The sequence below is a fragment of the Grampus griseus genome (assembly GCF_964374135.1).
Source record: "Grampus griseus genome assembly, chromosome: 4".
Taxonomy (NCBI): Eukaryota; Metazoa; Chordata; class Mammalia; order Artiodactyla; family Delphinidae; genus Grampus; species Grampus griseus.
Window position 1 is genome coordinate 118,889,109 of NC_138997.1, and position 21,661 is coordinate 118,910,769.

Consider the following 21,661-nt stretch of genomic DNA (forward strand, 5'->3'; position numbering starts at 1 on the left):
TAATACTAAAATAACTTTTTAGTCTCCTTTTCATATTTTCTACACAAATACAAGATCCAGCCCACCAGACAAATATTGTACCTTCCCATCTCAGAATTTTTCTGAGGGATTCTTTTTGTCTGGCCTATTCACTGGTTGCTGGCATTCCCTTAAATCATTGATGGTCTGGTTCAAATACAACCTTCTCCATAAATTTTTTTCTGGTTACCTTCATCACAATTCAGCATTCTAATAGCTACAATTCCTCTTTTATTTATATCTTGCTTTTGTCATATTATATAATACATTGAAATTACTTGCATGTATGTGTTTCCTCTAGCAGACCATTGATCTTATCCAAAATTTCCAGAAGCTATTCCTGTGTTCTAGCCCTAATCATATAAAACTGTACTTTTATTGCAGTAGGAATTTCATTAATACATTTTATTGACTGAATTCTGCTTCTCTTGAATCTCATCCATGGCTAATCCAGTTCCATATAGAGTACCATCTCTTAAATAATGTTAACTCTATGACTGCCAGTTATTGACAGACATCAGATAGTTTTGACATATTTGTATATTATTACCAACATTTATAACTGAACATTAGAATATAGTATTTCATATTTTGATATTTAGACAAAAATTCTAAAGTAAACATAAAGAGGTTGACTTACTGATTGATCATATTTAACAAGACTATGAGAAACTTGCTTTACGGAGATAATATGTCCTGTCCATATTCTAAAAGAAGTTAAATAGCTTCCAAGGGCTATTAAGACTGAGAGGATACGCGCGCGCGCGCACACACACACACACATCACACAAACCCACACACATCTCTTACACATTCTTGATTAGTTAAAATAATGTTCAGTTCTTATTTAATGAAAATTCAGATTTCTATAAGGAAATTATAAACCCACATAAAAGAAGAAGAAGCAGTTTCAGTCGAGAGGTTAAAAAATATACTGCAGTTTCCATTTAAAAATTTGGACTTTTTGTTTTTTTTTTACAACCAAATAAAAAACAAAAATACAAATATCCTGATATTTTAAAATAATCTGTATTCCCTATCATCTATGACTTTCTGTGCATACAGATCAATTCATACACAACTAAACATATAAAAATGTTTTCAACCTTTCACTTCACATCCTGGTATTTGTAGTGGGATAATAGTTAATAAGACCAAAATTCTTAAGATGGAAGAACCAGGGTGTAAAGCTCCTGTTTTCCTACAAACTCCTTAACTTCCAACACCATTTTAAAAAATCAAATTTGCAGCAAGCAATACAGTGAATGGAGATTTAAAATACTGAAAAATTACTTTAAAATAATTAGACAACTCTTACAACTTCATCTAATATATTTCATTAAAATATGTTTTCAAGACTCTTAGGTTCATTCTGTATATCTGATGTTTAAACAAAGCACTTTTATTAATTTACTCACTAAAGTAAAGATATAGCCAACAACAAGCAAACCGTTAAGAGTAATATATATGTAGCATCAGAAAATAGTCTTGAGATAAATAAAATACATTTCTAAAAAGCTTTTCTTCCTTCCAGTATTACGTGGTAAGAACTGAACAGACTAGCTGTAAGGAGACAAATTTTCAGATCTTTGGAGAATAATCACTTTTATGAATGTGATTAAATATACAAACACATATGCATTATTTAATACATGCATTTGGATGATTTATCAAAATCAAATGCTCATAATGGAGGAATTTAATAGATACATAATATCTAATAATTTTTAAGTTAAGCTTCACTATCTTATGTTAAAAAATATAAAGGTATTAGATGAGCTTGGCAAAGGAACAAATTATGAATTATGATTCCTATCTTAAATTTTCATTTATTAGGGTTACATCTTCTAATGAGGACAGTCAAATTACAAAATATTTGTTCACGGGCTTCCCTGGTGGCGCAGTGGTTGGGAGTCCGCCTGCCGATGCAGGGGACACGGGTTCGTGCCCCGGTCTGGGAAGATCCCACATGCCGCGGAGCGGCTGGGCCCGTGAGCCATGGCCGCTGAGCCTGCGCGTCCGGAGCCTGTGCTCCGCAACGGGAGAGGCCACAACAGTGAGAGGCCCGCGTACCGCCAAAAAAAAAAAAAAAAATTGTTCAAAGAAAAATATATAGAGAAAAGCAAACACTCTGCAAATGTAATGATCGATGGAAAAGTTCAAGATCAAAAGTCAATATTAAGAGGCACTGTAGTATATTTGGTAGGAATTAAGACTTTCAGAATTCAAATAACAACTTTCCTACCTTCTGGTTATGTAACTTTGAACAGATGTTTAAACTCAAAGCATCTCTGTTGCTTCTTCTGTAAAATGGATTACTAGAAGCACTCATGACTTAGATTGTTTTGAGGATTTGAATTAAAATCCATAGAACACTAAGAATAATGTTTTGCATAGAGTCAGTAATAATAAAAATTATTTTCTATTTTTGTTGCTTTTTTACCTATTGCTTTGTTTTGAAACGTCCATTCTAACATGTCAATTCCATTCTTTACTATGGCATCCCTATTATTTCATTTCTCTTTCAGTCAAGTGATCCAATCACAGTAAATATGCTAAAACTATGCTTAAATTATAAGACATCTGGCAGAAATTTCAAAATTTTAAAATCCAGTCAAAAATTTAAAATCCAGTCAAAACAAAAAATCCAGTTTTGTTTCTGAAAACAGTCGCATATAGGTACGCAGTTTACATTTAGCATAAACTGTTTAAATATTTCAATTTAGTCCTGCAAGGCTATTATTTTGGCTGACTTAATAAACATATCAATTTACCTACAGTGCTTGAATGAATGACTTAGATACACAGATACAGCTTTGTTTTTTGTGACTAGAAATTTTCTGCATAGCTACACACATATATACACACACTTGAGTGCATGCACACACATCAGAAATGGGCAGGGTTCAGATGTGTGTTTATCTAGATGCCTGATGTCTTTTACAGGAATATATATATATACACACAGACATGTTTTCTCTCTATATATGTATATATATACATGTATATATGTATATATATGTATATGTATATATACATGTATATATGTATATATGTATATATACATGTATATCTATATACATGTATATATGTATACACATGTTTGCATTTGTATATAAATATATAGAGAGGGACCCCTTCCCACTTTTTTTTTTCTCCTTACTGTGCATAGGAAATGATACTTTTATCTTTTCAGAGCTGTTGATTCACCTGAGCCATTACTGTCCTGATGAACAGGACTTTTTTAACTGTTTGAATTATGTTAATGATATTAAACTGTATTATTGCCCTAAGTGCTTATTCTTTTACTTGCATTTGAATAGCAAAGCAACGTCAATAATACTATTGCAAATGGAAAAAATGTATTTGATAATTTTTTTGTGGTGGGTTTGTTGCTATAACAACGGTTTTCAAGCTAAGCACTATAAAAATGCTTTTTAAATTTGGATGAGCTAGTTATCCTAGTAATATACTTGCCTCTTCTATGTTTTGGTTTCCAATACAGGAAGCAATTCTTTTTGTTTTCCTGCTAAATTTTATTACTTTGTTCTGAGATTTTAAAACATAGTTTAACTTTACCCCTGCCAATGCACACCACCTATTTTTTTCTTTTATTTTTTTCCCTTTTTTTTTTTTTTTTAACATTTTAAGACATTGAAATCCAGATGAGCTTTTCTACAGCAGAACACACAGCTTTGAACCCATTTCTTCTGCTCTGAAGTAAATACAGCAATGTTTAAATGTAGCATATTCTGAAACAGTTTCAATTTCAAGATCTCTTTTAATTCCCTTTTTTCAGTAGTACAAAGTGAAACTGTACTCCACAGGGACTCCAAACATTTTTCTTAAGTAGAGCAGTAAAAAAGACTTAGAATTAAATTATATAAACTTAGCACGTAGCAAAAATTAATTGTGATTTTTATTTAAAAAAGTGGTTTCAAAGAGTCAGAACAGATGAGTAGCTGGCACTGTGCAAAGTTCTAACGTGCGCATGCACGGGTACACACACACAATCAAAATTGAATTTATTGAGACCAAGAAACAAGAATTATATTCTTTCCTATTAGCATATAGCACTGAGCAGAAAATTATTAAAACCTTAGTATGATGAAGAGAACTGTCCAAAGTATAACTCCATCCCCAACAACCAAAATAAGAAAAAGAAAAATAAATCAATTGACTTCTCCTGATTGTAACAATAAGTACAGTGAGAATTGTTCATAACCAAAGTGAAGAGATATTGGAAGGGATATTAAGCTGGGTATGGAATGAGCAATATAATCTTAGGGAATTAACAAAGTTGCATTTTGCCCCTTTGCTCTAACCACATACCTGTGGACATCCATAGTGTTTCATTTCATCATGCCTTATATTACCTTCATTAGGGAAGGGGTTCCATTTGGTACATAGGAGACCATAAATGGATGTAATATTTTACAGTAAGAATTACAAAGAGATGCATTTGGTTTTCCAGTGAGCTGAGAACAAGCACAGACGTGCAGAGACCAAGGACAGCCATAGAAGAATGTCAAAGCTGTAGACATTATTAACCTAGAGAATTCAATGATTTTTCCTTATAAAACTCTTCTAAAGAAAAATTTTATATAGAATATTTCTCTCTTAACCCACTCTTTCTAATCTACCACTACCTTGTGTTTCATCCAAATTTCTTTATATAAAAGTGCATTCATACAGTTATTCTATTCTCTACTAACCCCTAAAATTAGTCACAAACATTTCAAAGTTTTCTAAGATTTTTAACTAGCAGCAACTAAGAAAAACATTCTACAAAGGCACATAAGGAGCAGTCACAAGAAATCTTAAAACTTTTATAATAGTGTACCTGGAACTCACCTAATCTTACTAGGTAAGCTCTCTCTAAAGCTTTGGTATATGAGCTACTTGGCCTGTCTTAACTTGAGTTATTCCCATTAAAACTCTAAAAATGGAAGTTTTAGCCATGGCAATCAGAGAAGAAATAAAAGGAATACAAATTAGAAAAGAGAAGTAAAACTGTCACTGTTTGCACATGACTTATACTATACATAGAAAATCCTAAAGATGCCACCAGAAAACTACTAGAGCTAATCAATGAATTTGGTAAAGTAGCAGGATACAAAATTAATGCACAGAAATCTCTTGCATTCCTATACACTAACAATGAAAAATCAGAAAGAGAAATTAAGGAAACACTCCCATTTACCATTGCAACAAAAAGAATAAAATGCCTAGGAATAAACCTACCTAAGGAGGCAAAAGACCTGTATGCAGAAAACTATAAGACACTGATGAAAGAAATCAAAGATGATACAAACAGATGGAGAGATATACCATGTTCTTGGATTGGAAGAATCAACATTGTGAAAATGACTATACTATCCAGAGCAAACTACAGATTCAATGCAATCCCTATCAAATTATCAAAGGCATTTTTTCACAGAACTAGAACAAAAAATTTTACAATTTGTATGGAAACACAAAAGACCCCGAATAGCCAAAGCAATCTTGAGAAAGAAAAACGGAGCTGCAGGAATCAGGCTCCTTGACTTCCGACTATACTACAAAGCTACAGTAATCAAGACAGTATGGTACTGGCACAAAAACAGAAATATAGATCAATGAAACAGGATAGAAAGCCCAGAGATAAACCCACACACATATGGTCACCTTATTTTTGATAAAAGAGGCAAGAATATACAATGGAGAAAAGACAGCTTCTTCAATAAGTGGTGCTGGGAAAACTAGACAGCTACATGTAGAAGAATGAAATTAGAACACTTCCTAATACCATACACAAAAATAAACTCAAAATGGATTGAAGACCTAAATGTAAGGCCAGACACTACAAAACCCTTAGAGGAAAACATAGGCAGAACACTATGACATAAATCACAGCAAGATCCTTTTTGACCCACCTCCTAGAGTAATGGAAATAAAAACAAAAAAATAAACAAATGGGACCTAGTGAAACTTACAAGCTTTTGCACAGCAAAGGAAACCATAAAGAAGATGAAAAGACAACCCTCATAATGGGAGAAAATATTTGCAAATAAAGCAACTGACAAAGGATTAATCTCCAAAATATACAAGCAGCTCATGCAGCTCAATATCAAAAAACAAACAACCCAATCCAAAAATGGGCAAAAGACCTAAATAGACATTTCTCCAAAGAAGACATACAGATGGCCAACAAACACATGAAAAGATGTTCAACATCACTAATCATTAGAGAAATGCAAATCAAAATCAAAATGAGGTATCACCTCACACCGGTCAGAAAGGCCATCATCAAAAAATCTAGAAACAATAAATGCTGGAGAGGGTGTGGAGAAAAGGGAACCCTCCTGCACTGTTGGTGGGAATGTAAATTGATACAGCCCCTATGGAGAACAGTATGGAGGTTTCTTGAAAAACTAAAAATAGTACTACCGTATTACCTAGCAATCCCACGACTGGGCATATACCCTGAGAAAGCCATAATTCAAAAAGATACATGTTCCGCAGTGTTCATTGCAGCAGCACTATTTACATTAGCCAGGACATGGAAGCAACCTAAATGTCCATCGACAGATGAATGAATGAAGGAGATGTGGCACATATATACAATGGAATATTACTCAGCCATGAAAAGGAACAAAACTGAGTTATTTGTTGTGAGGTGGATGGACCTAGAGTCTGTCATACAGAGTAAAGTTAAGTCAGAAAGACAAAAACAAATACGTATGCTAATGCATATATACGGAATCTAAAAAAACAGTACTGATGAGCCTAGTGGCAGGGCAGGAATAAAGACACAGACATAGAGAAGGGACTTGAGGACATGGTGGGGGGAAGGGAAGCTGGGATGAAGTGACTGAGTAGCACTGACATATATACACTACCAAATGTAAAATGGATGGCTAGTGGGAAGTTGCTTGGATAGCACAGGTAGATCAGCTCGATGGTTTGTGACGAACTAGAGGGGTGGGATAGGGAGGGTGGGAGGGAGGCTCAAGATGAGGGGATATGGAGATATATGTATACATATAGCTGATTCACTTTGTTGTACAGCAGAAACTAGCACAACATTGTAAAGCAATTATACTCCAATAAAGATGAAAAAATAAAATGAAATCCTGTTATTTCAAGAGCTCTTGTCTTCCCTGGGATGTTTTCTTTTCTACCTCCCCCTTATTTCCTGTATTGTTTATATTCCATGTAGTAAGTGACAAATACAATATGGTAACAATGGCTATTTTGGTACATAAATCATTCAAATGAAATTCATTTATACTCCAGAGTACTGCTACACAGTTGTCAATCAATGTCTTCTTACTACGTTCTGCAAAACTTGCTAGGTCTTTTTTCACTTGTGCCATTTGAAAAAAAACGTCCAACAAGGTTCATTGGCCTTAAGATGAACAACTGTCAGCAGAGACATTCTTATGTCTCAATTTAGTAAAAATTTTTGAAAGAGAGAGCAATTTCCTGTAAATTACTATAACTTCCTTTTCACTGTGAAAATACAAAGTGTGTTTCTATTTTGAGAGGTCAAGGAGGTAGTCTTCTTTAATCATCAAAAAGTTGCAATCAAGTAAACAATTACCAGCAGCCTAAGAAATTTAAAGACAGAATTTAAATTGTAGTTATGCAACAAAAACTAAAATTTCATTTAAAATATTCAAATAGGATAGAAATTTAATATTTGAAACATAGCTTATAGTTTAAAATTTATGTCTTGAATGTGGGGACTAAGATGGAGCCAATTGTGAGGGCCCATCTTATGTATTATTAAATATTGTTTGGGAGGCTGGTATATATTTGGGAGTTTGTGTAATAAGAAATGGTACATTTTTTCTAGAAGCAGTATTTCATATGAACATTTCTCCAGAGACACAAAAAAATATTACGTTTTCTTTAATTGTAGGTTGAATGCAGCATTTATAAGAGTGAGAATTCCTTAAAATAATTAAAAAATCAGGCAAACTATAACACATAAATAAAGTAAACAAATTTTATCATTTAAATTAGTATTTTAAGTGATTTCTAATTTAGTAGGTTGAAAAAGATTTTGGAATATTGCTCTATTTATAATATGTGATATAGTCCAAAAGTTATGAACATTTCTACTTATATGTGAAATGAGGTTAATGTTGGAAAAGTAATAGTGAGTGTGAAATCAATGCTGAGGTATTTAAGATGAAATGTGATATTTTACAACTTATTTTCAGGTCAATTAAAAGTTTTTTAAAAACTTGAAAAAATATAATGGTCAGTAAGTATAAGAAAAGCTATTCAACCGCATAAGTAAACAGAAAAAATGCTAATAATAACTCATATACAATTTTAGGCCCATCAAATAGCCAAAAACTTTAAAAGTCTGAAAATACCAACACTGGAGAGAACAAACACTCAAAGAAATTAAGTTTAGTGAACTAGAGATAAGCATCAATGTGGATGAATATCGGGCATAAAAGTAAGGAAAGGGGCTTCCCTGGTGGTGCAGTGGTTGAGAGTCCGCCTGCCAATGCAGGGGACACGGATTCGTGCCCCGGTCCGGGAAGATTCCGCATGCTGCGGAGCAGCGAGTTCCATGAGCCATAGCCACTAAGCCTGCACGTCCAGAGCCTGTGCTCTGCAACAGGAGAGGCCACAACAGTGAGAGGCCCGCATAAAAAAAAAAAAAAAAAAAAAAAGTAAGGAAAAAACTGCAGAGAATATGTATAGTAGCTAGTTACCTCTCCAGTGGAAAAAGTAGTATGTGACTTAAAAAGTGCTGGTAACATTCTATATCCTAAGCTAAGTGGTGTGTACAAGACTGTTCTTATTATCATGTTTTAATTATAGATATTCCATATATACACTCTTTAGAATGTATAAAGTATTTCAATATTATAGTAATTAAGAGACACATCAGAGGAATACCTGATTTATTTTAAAAAAAAAAAAAAAAAAGAGGCCAAAATGGCTCTGAATTCAAAACGAGACTATGAACTCATCTCCTATCATGGGCAGACCAAAATTACAACTATTTACAGAGCAACTATCTATGAGAATGACCTGGAGACTAACAGAAAAAAATATTTCAACAACTAAAGATATAAAGAGCCACAATGAGATGGGTGGTAGGACAGAGATGCAGTATAGTTAGGATCCACAACTCTGGGTGGCACCCCACAAATGGGAGGATAACCACACAAGGCTGGAGGAATCACAGGCCCTGACTTCAGACTATACTACAAAGCTACAGTAATCAAAACACTATGGCACTGGCACAAAAATAGATGCATAGATCAATGGAACAGGACAGACAGCCCAGAAATAAACTCTACATTTCTATAGTTAACTAATCTACAACAAAGGAGGCAAGAATATACAATGGGGAAAAGATAACCTGTTCAATAAATGGTGCTCAGAAAACTGGATAGCTACATGTAAAAGAATGAAATTAGAACATTTCCTCACACCATATACAAAAATAAACTCAAAATGGATTAAAGACTTAAAGTAAGGCTGGAAACCATAAAACTCCTGGAAGAAAACATAGGCAGTATCCTCTTTAACATTGATCTTGGCAATATATTTTTGGATTTATCTCCTCAGGCAAAAGAAATAAAGCGAAAATAAACAAATAAGACTACATCAAACTAAAAAGTTTTTGTACAGGGAAGGAAGCCATCAACAAAATGAGAAGGCAGCCTACTGAATGTGAGAAGACATTTGTAAATGATATATCTGATATGGGTTAATATTCAAAATACACAAAACTCTCACAACTCAACATCAAAAAAAAACATACAATCTGATTAAAAAATGATCGGAAGATATAAATAGACATTTTTTCAAAAAAGACATACAGATGGCCAACAGACACATGAAAAGATGCTCAACATCACTAACCATCAGGTAAATGTAAATCAAAACCAAAATGAAATACCACCTCACATCTGTCAGAATGACTATCAACAAAACAACAACAAATAACAAGTGTTGGTGAGGATGTGGAGAAAAGGGAGTCCTCGTCCACTGTTGGAGAGACTGTAAATTGATGTGTCCATTATGGAAAACAGTATGGAGGTTTCTAAAAAAATTGAAAATAGAACTATTTATGTCTGGCAATTTCACATCTGGGTAGTTATCTGAAGAAAATAAAAGCACTAATTCCAAAAGATTTATGCACCCCAGTGTTCATTACAATAGTATTTATGGTAGCCAAGGTATGGAAGCAACTTCTCCATCGATAGAAGAATGGATAAAGAATATGTGGTATATATGTACAATGGAATATTACTCAGCCATAAAGAATGAAATCTTGCCATCTGTGAAGACAGGAATGGATCTAGAGGGTATCATGCTAAGTGAGATAAATCAGACAGAGAAAGGCAAATACTGCATGTTCTCACTTATATGTGGAATCTTAAAAAACAAAGCAAAGAAACAGAATGAAAACAGACTCATATTTATAGAGGACAAACTGGTTGTTCCCAGAAGAGAGTGGAGTGCGTGGTTGGTCGACACAGGTAAAGCAAATAAAGAGGTACAAACCTCCAGTGATAAAATAAATAAGCTACAGTGATATAATACACAGCACAGGAAATATGGTCAATAATATTATAATAACTTTGTTTGATGATGGTGATTAGACTTACAGTGGTGATCATTTCATTAAGTACGCAAATATCAAATCGCTATGTAGTACACCTGAAATTAACATAATATTATATGTCAACTATATTTCAATTAAAAAAAAAGAAGTAAAGAGTAGTGGATGGAAATTATCAATCCCAGCAAAGAGCTAGAGAGCAAAGCTCAGGGTAGACATAAAAAAATGAAGGGTTGAATGAAAATAAAATGCAATGTGTATGACTGCTTTAACAGTTTAATCTGTTATCTGAATAATAATAATAATATATTCTACCTGCCACAAGATTCTATAATCAAGGTGCTTTTCTCCATGATAATTTAATATATTTCAGAACACACTGTATTTCTACAGGGAGTATAAAAGGAGCAAGTTTTTATTTTGTTTTTCTCTTCAGTCATTCTTCAGATAGGAAACAATTTTGTAGCATATTTTGATGATTATCATGAACAACAACACTTAGCTCGTCTTAGCTGAAGAGCCTTATAATAATCTGAGCTAACTAATTGGCTAATTAATTAATCACTATTTATATAATCACAGAGAATGACAAAATATACAAAACCAATCAGAAAATATCCCCTGTGCTTATCCCCAGGGCTTTTAAGGCATTAATCATGAGATTTAAAGGCTCTAATAGGGGATGTTTTCCTCCTTGCTGGGAGGTGACCAGCTTGGCTGCTCTTACCAAAATATTTTCTAATATCTTCTCTTTCTCATGGAGACAATTGCTACACCTTGAGTAGCAAAATGGAGCAGCATGGATTTTGTGTTCTTCCCCTGGTGTATCAAGAGATTGCTCTCTGCTCAGTACTTATCTTACACTGTGAACTAACAAAGTGAGCACTCAAGTTAGTGTTAGATCCATTACTATTTAGCCTGTTTTGAGTGCAAATGAATTCAGGGAATGTCTAATCCTAAATTAAAATCTAGTTTGTCCTGAACAGAACATCCTTACTTGGTAACAGGTCTTGTTTTAAAATATGCTTTTTAAAGAATAATAATTGATTAATATGCAGAAGACAGGTGTAAATGAAAGTATGCCTCTAAACTCCTGTTTCTAACAAAAAATAGACATGTTCACAATAACTGATGTCATCAAGAAAATAAATACATAAAAACTAAGTAAAATGCTCTGAGTAGAATATAATTTCTGGGTACAGTAACTAAAATGAAGATTTAGCTTCTTTGTTCATTTAATACTTAACCCCTATATATCATTACAAATTTCAGAAATATTTATAATATAGCGTCATTTGGTACATCTCACAGTCATGTTAGGAGGGGGTCCTACTGCAATTCTTGTTAATCAAAGGGTCATAAATAGGATGGAAAAAAATTCAAAATGCCAAGTTCCAGTTGAAAGATTGTGCCTTCTCTGCTGCACGAACACAGTGTGTCCCCAGTTAGACAGTCCTTTAGTTTAATTTTCCTGAGGACTGCTGGTACTTACTGAAGTTTTAGGCTTTCTTCCTTATAAGCAATGAGAGCCTGAGGGGATGGCTAGCATCTTGGCACATGAAACAATTTTTCTCTGTCTGAAACTAACTTGTCATGACCTTGGGTTTATTACAGGATATCCAAAATGATGCATTCCACCTATTTTCCTTCTTATTTGATTCCTTCCCTTTACTTATCATAACTAAGATTGCAAGTATTAAGCTTGATGGTTTCTAAATCTATACTGCCACCTCTGATGGTGTCTGAAACTCGATCTATTTTTTCAAATGCCTACATCTGGATGTCCTATGTTAAGTCATTAGATCTTAAACCAAACTCCTCATCTTCCTAGTACCTTTTCCTCTGCCCGATTCTGCATATGTTTATGGACACACTCAGGCTAAAACCCATGATACTACAGCATCTGCACCTTTTTTTTTTTTTTTGCTCCTTCACTGAGCATGTTTCCAAGTCCTGTCAATCCTGCATGGTCTCTCCCAGTCTCCCCTTTCCATCATGACTGCCACCAAGCTCTGTCTTGGCTCTGTCAGGCCAGGCTCTGTCCTAGAAGCTTTCTAGTACTTATCTCATTCAGGGCTCATCCCAATACTAAGAACTGTGTTGCTTTCCATCGGTTCTACAGATTTGCAATCTGAGAATTGGAGAGGTTTTCAGACATGTGCGGGGTTAACTAGTAAGTGTAGATGCCCAGACTGAAACCCAACCACAAGGCATTGTATTCTAAAAGAAAGCTTAGACATTCAGGACAAATAGTCTGGGTTTGCTCCGCTACTTACTAGCTAGATGAGTATCGATATTGCTACGCCTCATTTTACTCATTCAGAAAATGTACAAAATATTCCCTCTTACTGTTGTCATATGAAATGATATACTGCCTGTTAATGATTATCCCAGTGCTTAGTGTCTTTTAATATGCCAAATAAATACTATTTTAAAACATGTATAATAATTATTATGCCCATATAGTTGTAATAGGCTCTTTTAGGTCTTCTCAAAAATATCTCCCTATTCAAACAACATATTTTTCTTCAATCCTAGATCTGATCATGTCACTGTCTGGCTTAAAATCTTCAGTGATTCAAATGGTATCCTTCTACCCAGAGAGCTCCATATTATGGCCACAACCAAATCTTCAGCATTTAGTCCCACTACTATTTCTTATTTACTTTATCATCCAACTAAGACAAGCAACTTAACATTTGTCCTGATAGTCTCAGCCAAGTCTGAGCTTGGGCTGACCTGCTGGCCAAGAATCTACTTCACCATCTTGATTTGCTAGTGTTCTGTCAAACCATTACAGAAGACTCAAATGTCACCTCCTCCAAGAAACCTCCTTAATTACTAGAAGAAGAAATATCGTTTCCCTTCCTTTGTTCCCATTGCCCATAGTAATGTTGTCATGGCACATATTGTATTCTGCCTCGTAATGTTGATAATTGTGAATATGTCTTTCCTATACTACTGAAATCAAGAACCTAATATTTCACATATTTGTGTAAACCCTATAATGAAGAATATACAGAGCCCATAGGTGAGAAATAAATGATTTGAGCATTGAATTAAATTATATTAAGTTAATATATAAACTGTAACTGTTTTTAGCTGAATGCCCAGTTTGGAAGAGATATTACTGGTGTATATTTTCTCACATTTTTCATTCTTATCATTTAAAAGTGTATTTTCATATAATTTTGACTTTTTTTTTAAAGTGGAGAAAGACCCTATTTTCTTCCATAAAGGAATTTTTTTTTTTGAAAAATAGTTTTTCCTTCCATTGACAGAGTTAAATATATGGCCACTTGAAAGAATTCAGAAGAAAAAAAAACCTGGGACATTTACATTGAGACTTTAGATGAAAGAAAGATAATTACAATTAAATATACCCTGTACAGTGGCTGTCCTCCTCCGAGTATATTTGAGGACAATATTGACTCTGCCAAAATACTTATATGTAGCTTCTCTTTCCAGTCAAGTCAAACTCTACTTACAATAAACATTTTAAATGCACCCCAATGTTCATAGCAGCATTATTTACAATTGCCAAGATATGGAAGCAACCTAAATGTCCATGAACAGATGAATGGATAAAGAAGCTGTGGTATATATATATATATATATATATATATATACACACATATATATATATATATACACACACACATACACAATGGAAAACTAATCAGACATAAAAAAGAATGAAATTTTGCCATTTGCAGCAACATGGATGGACTTGGAGGGTATTATGCTAACTGAAATAAGTCAGACAGAGAAAGACAAATACTGTATGATATCACTTATATGCGGAATCTAAAAAATACAACAAATTAGTGAATATAACAAAAAAGAAGCAGACACAGATATAGAGAGCAAATTAGTGGTTACCAGTGGGGAGGGGAAGGAGGGGCAACATAGGGGTGGGGGAGTGGGTGGCACAAGCTATTGGGTGTAAGATCGGCTCCAGGATGTATTGTACAACATGGGGAGTGTAGCCAATATTTTGTAATAACTGTAAATGGAAAACAAACTTTAAAAAATTGTATAAAAAGTTTAAAAAATATATCTCCCAGTTGAAAAATAAATTAATTTAAAAAACATTTTAATTGACACAGTAATTCTCTCTATGTTTATATAGAACATGGATCATTCTTATAAGTCTTTGATAGTACCTCCTTTTTTTTTTTGAACCAATTGAGTGTCTTCAAGTAGTACATAAACTTCTTGCATCTGGGCACCTAAGGAGGTTCTAAATGCAATTCTTCCCTGGATATCTAAAGAATCTGAGTCAGATTCTACAGGGCTGTAGTTTCACAGAAGTCTTGTTGATGGGTCCTCTCTCCTTTATAGGATTATTGTTGTGACTGAGTTCCTGCTTCCAGGTCTCTGTCATGTTCTCTCTGCCAAACTCCATGTTATCAAATTCCACCTCTTCCACTATCTTCTGTTCCTTTTTTTTTTTTTTTTTTTCTTTTCAGAAAGAAGATTTATGCCCACAAACCTAATCCATTCATTCTGCTGTGAAATATCCCTATAAATGTTGACCCCCATCTGCCTGGGCCACTGCCTAGCTCTTACGCTACACTTGCTGATTGCATGCTGGCTCACTTGCTTAGAAACTGCCGAGGAGCTTTCACATGCTGCTTGATTAACTCTGATGGGCCATCCATCCAGTTCCTGCTGCCTGGACTGTCCTGCATTGTTGAATCTATACTGGTTGATAATGTGTCAAATCTGGAGTCCATCTACCACATACCAACCTTTCCTTTTAGGCTCCTTTCCTTTTTTTGATTGTGACTCCATTTATTCTAAGATATCACAGATTCTTTAAAAAATGTTTATTAAGTTGTCAAATATAACAACTTGTTTCAGTTACAATTGTAAAATGTTAGAAAACTAGTCTTCAATTGCCATTGTAGCCTCTCATCATCTCTGTTGATGCTCATAGAACCAATATCTTTCTATTTTCTTAGGTCACTTCTTTAAATATCATGAGATTTCTTTCTTTTTCTCTTCCAACCTTTACTCAAATCTATAACAAGGGTCTTAACTTTTCTTCTATGCTAGATTTCTTTTTTCCTATTCATAGTAATCTGGCTCCTGTTAAACATGGTAATTCCTACAAGTTTGAAATGGAATTTTATTTAGATATTTACATTAATAATAATAAAAAACCTTTCTCAAGTATTTTCATCATATCATTTCCTTGTTTAAGAACAGTTTTCAAATAGCTATTGGGACTAACCAAAACTCATTTCTCTGTATTTTAAGACCCTCTATTAACTGTCTTCTTTATATCTATTAACTTAACATCTCTGTTTTAGTCATTCAATTTGCACAATTTATTACTTTTGCACTATAAATCTTTGAACCTATGATTTTCAGTGCAGGAAATATGGAGTCAAACAATTGCATAAAGATATCCAAATTAAGACACTGGTAAATTGCTTTATCTGGACCAAACCTTAATACCAGTCTATGTATATAGATCCATTAAAAACACTACGTGCGGGAAAGAGTCAAACGAATTAGCCAGCTAGCCACTTATTTTGGACTTCAGGTTTATAACATAGACTTTTTTTCCCCTCTGACTCAAAATATACATATCACTTGTTTTGAGACAAAACTCAAAACTATCCTTAAATTGTTCTTTTTTAAAGTAGTAAGTTCAATTCTGAGACTAAATAGTTCTGCACTCACCAAACAGTTAGAAAACAGTGTAATGATTGTCCATATAATATTTTCAAATCAGGTCTAAGATTACTTATTACATATGTTGAGACATAATTAGATGTATGGGAAAAAAAACTTTCACCACCTAATTTTAGAGTTGACTCATGTACATGAAGATGATAAGTGACAGTTAAGGTCAGTGATTATTTAAGGACACAGTTTCAGCTTGGGTCATTAGGGCATCTGTTGCCTTCTCATAAGAAGTTGGACTTGAGATAGCTTTTGAAATATGAGTAGATTCAAGGAAAGTATTTTAGCGAAGGCTTAGAAGCTGAGAAAAGAGGTGAACATAAACAGTATCAATCCATCGCAGGGGAATAGACAGTGGGCTAGCCTAACAGAAACAGTGTATATTGAGTAGTAGTAAGAATAGATGTTGAAAAGGTAAATTGAGCTGGATTACATAGGACCTTAAAATAAAGTCTGGATTTCTCAGGCAAATAATGTCTTAAATATACTCTTATACAGAGTAGATGTCCAATGAATAAATGGATGCATTTCTTCAAGAAATCTAAAGACATATAAAATTCTAATAATGGTGCCTTGTTGCCAACAGAGAGAATAATGACAGGTCAACAGAACGGATGAAAGCACCAGAATTATTTATAGCATCAATAATATATTCGATTTCATTTCCAGTGTGGAAGCTTACATTCACCATCGAGAAAGAGCATTTATTCTGTCTTAGGGAAACTATGAAAAAAAGAACATATTTTCTCAATTCTATCAAATTTCTATGACTATACCAAGTGTTAACAACCGAGGGTAAAACACTGTTCATAGAAATCAGGTTAGTGGTCTGCAAGAAGACTTTTTAAATTAAGTTTTTAATAATCAGGATGGCCCTTTATTATTTTACTTTTCTCTAAAAAATGCATTATCACTCAACTGGTATCACTTTGGGAATGAACATTACCTACACGTAAGTAAGGCCATGATGAAAACAAGAGCTGCTTTCAAAACCAAGAAAGAGTAAATTCAAGTGTATAAGACATCACCCTCCATAGGGTGATGAAGGTCATCTTGCTAATAGAGCTTTGGATTTACAGGAAGTATTTCATGATGGCCTTGAGGACCACACAGAAATATTAACAAGTGAAAACATGACGATATTTTCTGACTTCATTCATAGCTAATATTTCACAATCTTTCAAAATACAATTAGTTTCTACAAGTTTCTATACATTAAATTTCACTCATATCTTGAATTTTTAGATACACAGTGAAATTTAATTAACAGTCAGATGACAGTTACTGAAACTGAGCTTAATTTTGCTTGCCTTAGAAATGGACATATTAATTTCCATATCAGTGGCTTTGGTCAGATGAGGGCATGATGAAATAAGATAAAGCACACAAATCTCAAAAAAAACCCCAAAACCTAGATATATTGTAGTTTAGATATGGCAAAACCATGTAGTGGAAAGAATATGGACTTCCAAGTTCAGTTGAAAAACTTGCATTCTTTTCACTGCATCAAACTCTGTGCCTTAAAAACACTAATTCTTTAACAGTATGATCCAGAATCTCTACCACAAAGTGAGAAAATTGGCTCAAATAATAATATGCGGGTATATGTTTTGTCCATAGAGTGAGGTGGTGCTGCAGTCAAGGCCGTGTTTGAATTTGTTGTTGATTGCTCCCAGCTATGTGTTCCCAGTCCAATCGTGGGAGTGGCCTGGGGAAGGTCCAATCATGCACATAGCCAAGGTTTTTCAACCCTAACCCTCCAGCTTTCCTCAATTTGTTCTATTGAGGAACAGCATACTTCTACTCTCTAATTTAGAATAATATAGAAAAATGTCACTAGCTATCCAATACCCTAGCTCTGGAAAATTTGGGGAGATTTTGAGGGAGGATGGATTTCTCCTCATCTATCAGTGTGCAAAGAAATCTTACAACACCAGAAAAGCAACATGAGGATGAAGCACTGGTAGTATGCAGAGCTTTTCTACACACAGTTCAAGATTCTTTCCCACAAAATCATATTTATCCAAAAAATAATAGACAAAAGAGAAATCAAATTCCCAAGACTAGAACTATAATTTTTATATTGAAAAACAGTATTCCCTATTGACCTATAAGTAACCCAACAAGTTATTTCAGTTCCAGTCAAGTTTCTGATATTCTTTGGTTAATAGTTCTGAGCAAGAACCAGATACAAAAACCAAAGGGGAAGAACAGAGTATTTTCTTCAAAGTGACAGTTAACTTAGCATGGGCACGTGTGTGTGTGTTTGTGTGTGTGTGTGTGTGTATAGAATATACAATTAGTATACATATGCACATACATACACACTATATATATATCTATATATATACACGTAAGTTTTCGGATTCTTTATCTGTCTGGGGCATTGTTCCAGCCTTTGTTAAATTTTGGTATTCTGTTATTTTGTTTGGGGTTATGTCACTCAAGAAGTCCTCAGTAATCCTTGAATATTAGATGAGTAGTGGTGAATAGCTATTTGTTTTCTATTGAGAATAAGTGATAGAGCTGAATTTGAGGTGGAAAAATTTGTTAAGAGTTATAAAGAACTTTTTCAATTCATACAGTTTATTAGACTAAAATTAGGAAACTTTTCCTTTCAGGATTTCAGGATAGGAATCACTCAGAGAACCATTTGAAGCACATGACCTTGCCTTAAGTTTTTGATTTTAAAATTAAAATAAAACTAGAATTTACATTAATTAAAAGGAATAGTAAATATAAAAAAAGCATAAGTAAAAAAAAAAAGAAAAATCTAGACAGAATTCAAGAGGGATCACTTAATCCCTTTACAACAATACTCAAAATAAAATATTTGGATCCCAGTCAAGCGATACTTCATTCAGTGGCTCATTAAAAACAGAGTTCACTGATCCACATGTATTTTGAAGATTTTTAAAAAGTTAACTTATTTCACTGGTTTTAATAATATTTTATTATAATGGTCATAAGGTGTTAGGATGGGGAAAAAAAGCTGTTATATTGAGGTTTCATCTTTGGAGGATAAAAAGCCTAACAGCAGAAATACAAAAAAGATGACGATCTTAACAATCTCTAGTTCCTTTATTATTCTAAGCTGTGTTCTATTATTTTTGTTTATATGCTTGCTAAAATTACTTGTTCACAGAAAGAATTTAATTATATATAAAACAAGATAGGCACAAGTGAAACTCTTGAATCAAGATGATAAAAAAGGGAATTATTCTCAGAATTACCTACCCACCTTAGTAAAACATATTTGGCTTTTCCTTTATCTGATAGCAATCACAGGGTGAATTTGTTATACTGAAGCCAATTTGACCTTAGCCTAGAAGTGGTACCAGTTAACACTGCTGTGTTACCCAAAATGACGTGATAATAGAGATAGTGATGGTAGTTCCTGAGGTCAAGTCCAATACCACATCCCCTATAAAACTTTTTTTTTCATATCTATATTTACAAATGTATGAACATTTCATATAGACAAGCACTATGCTTACTTGTTATATAAGAGTCTTGGGCTGCTTCTCTATCTTATATTTTAAACACCATTGTCAAACCTAAGTAGGGCAGGAGGATCTGTCCAGCAATAGATTTTCATGACTGTTATTAGTCTTACTGCTACAAACTGCAACATGTGTGGAGTAATGCAGGCTGTTCTATGGGGTGTTGGCTGGGATGGGCAAAATCTAAAAGAGGCAAGGAGATTAAGTTCAAATACTCTTTAGGATATTTTAGTTCTATGCCCCTCTGAAGCATTTTGGGGGTAGGTGAGGAATGGTTAAGGCTTAGTTTAAGTTTTACTTTTAATGCTTATTTTATCTCAAATTTACTGCATCTTAAAGTTTTGAGTAATTAGAAGTCTAAAATATTCAAAATTCTATTTCATCAATACCACAGAGTTAGTGAAAGAAAAATAATCATGTGATTTATAAATGTTCTTACCTTCACATCTTTGACATTCATCCTTGTTCCTTCCTTCCCAACAAAGATATCATCAATGTCCACAAGGATATACCTGTCCAAAGACAATGTCAGTCTCTTCCCTGACAAGAAGGAGATGGCATCTATGAAGATGAGCTTGTGCAGCCAAAAGTTTAAGTTGTTGCCAAAGAGAACTCGCTGAATTCCATCATGAAGCCCCAGATCCTGAATCACCGTCGCATATAGTGGTTTGCTGGAGAAGGATGAAAGGGATTTTTCTGTCTGTAATTCAGTTAAAAGCACAGGCTGGTAGGTTGAATGGTTATACTGGAAAATTGTCCAGTCTTCCCCAGGAAGAGGACCTTTCTCAACCTTAGGGGCTTTGGTAATATGCAGCAAAGGAGACTGAGGGTTGACAAAACAGTCCTTTAGAGCTAGATTATTGAAAAGGTTTAATGGAAAACCTTTTAATTGTGTACTTGGTGAGCTGTTTTCATTGGCTTTATGAAAACCAATTATACTAACACTGTATTCCACACAGTATTTTTCTAAAAGCTCTCGATTCCATGAGTCCATGCTGACATACTTCAGAATATTTTCATAAATAACTAAAATATATTTCCCTTTGCCATTATCTGTTAGAGGGGGTATGTCTCCCTTGCCAGGGGCAATGACCATATGGAACTGAAATCGGCTGGACTCCAAGATAGTGATAATATCTTGACCAAGTTGAGAGTACTGGCTCTCCACAAACAGGAGGACTGTAGGATCAGTTTTGGATGTATCAATAGGTTTGACTGTCTTCAGCTCCATTGACCGATATGGTAGGATTTTAACGTCAGTACATTCTGCTGCTGCAGTGGTTTCCATAAGTGTCATTTCCTGTTTATAGCCAGAGTAGAGGAAATAGGCAGAAATGACAATGCTCACCAAGCAAAAGGTGGCTAAGAGAACAATCAATGTTCGAAAACTTCTCCGAAGCTTCACAACAAGATTCATTTTTTAAAATACTGCTCTGGAAGCTTTTTCCAAGTTATTTTCCTAAAGTGCCATCGTAAATAAAGTATGAAATGGTACAAATGCTACTTCCCACAAGTTCATGTAACCATTGCAAACCATGTAAAATGTTTGATGGGATTGCAAGCAAGTTAAAGTTGGAGGACAGTGGACTAGGAAAGTAAAAGTTGAAGAGATTTTGAATATGTCCAATACCAAAGGTTGCTGTAGAGTCCTCTAAACATTACCTGAAAAAGAGGAGAAATATAATGACTAAAACAAAAATAGTAATATAAGTATTTTCGTGTATACCTATGCTGATATATAAGAAACATACATATTAAAGATAAATTTAGTATGTTAATATGCTAAAATATTAATAACCCAATGTTTACAGTCTAGATTTTTACTATTTAGAATGTAGTAGATTTTTTTATGTCTTCAAGA

General features: G+C 34.0%; 1 protein-coding gene across 1 annotated transcript in view; it reads right to left on the reverse strand.

The window, feature by feature from the left end:
- LOC309821971 (bifunctional heparan sulfate N-deacetylase/N-sulfotransferase 4) overlaps window positions 1–21,217 on the reverse strand; it is a gene marked incomplete at both ends in the record, with an annotated part of 247,062 nt that extends 225,845 nt beyond the window's left edge. Inside the window, one exon of the mRNA XM_082653541.1 lies at window positions 20,240–21,217. Within this exon, the coding sequence (XP_082509667.1) occupies window positions 20,240–21,217 (978 nt within the window). The remainder of the gene's footprint in view (window positions 1–20,239) is intronic.
- Between the last annotated feature and the right edge of the window lie 444 nt (window positions 21,218–21,661).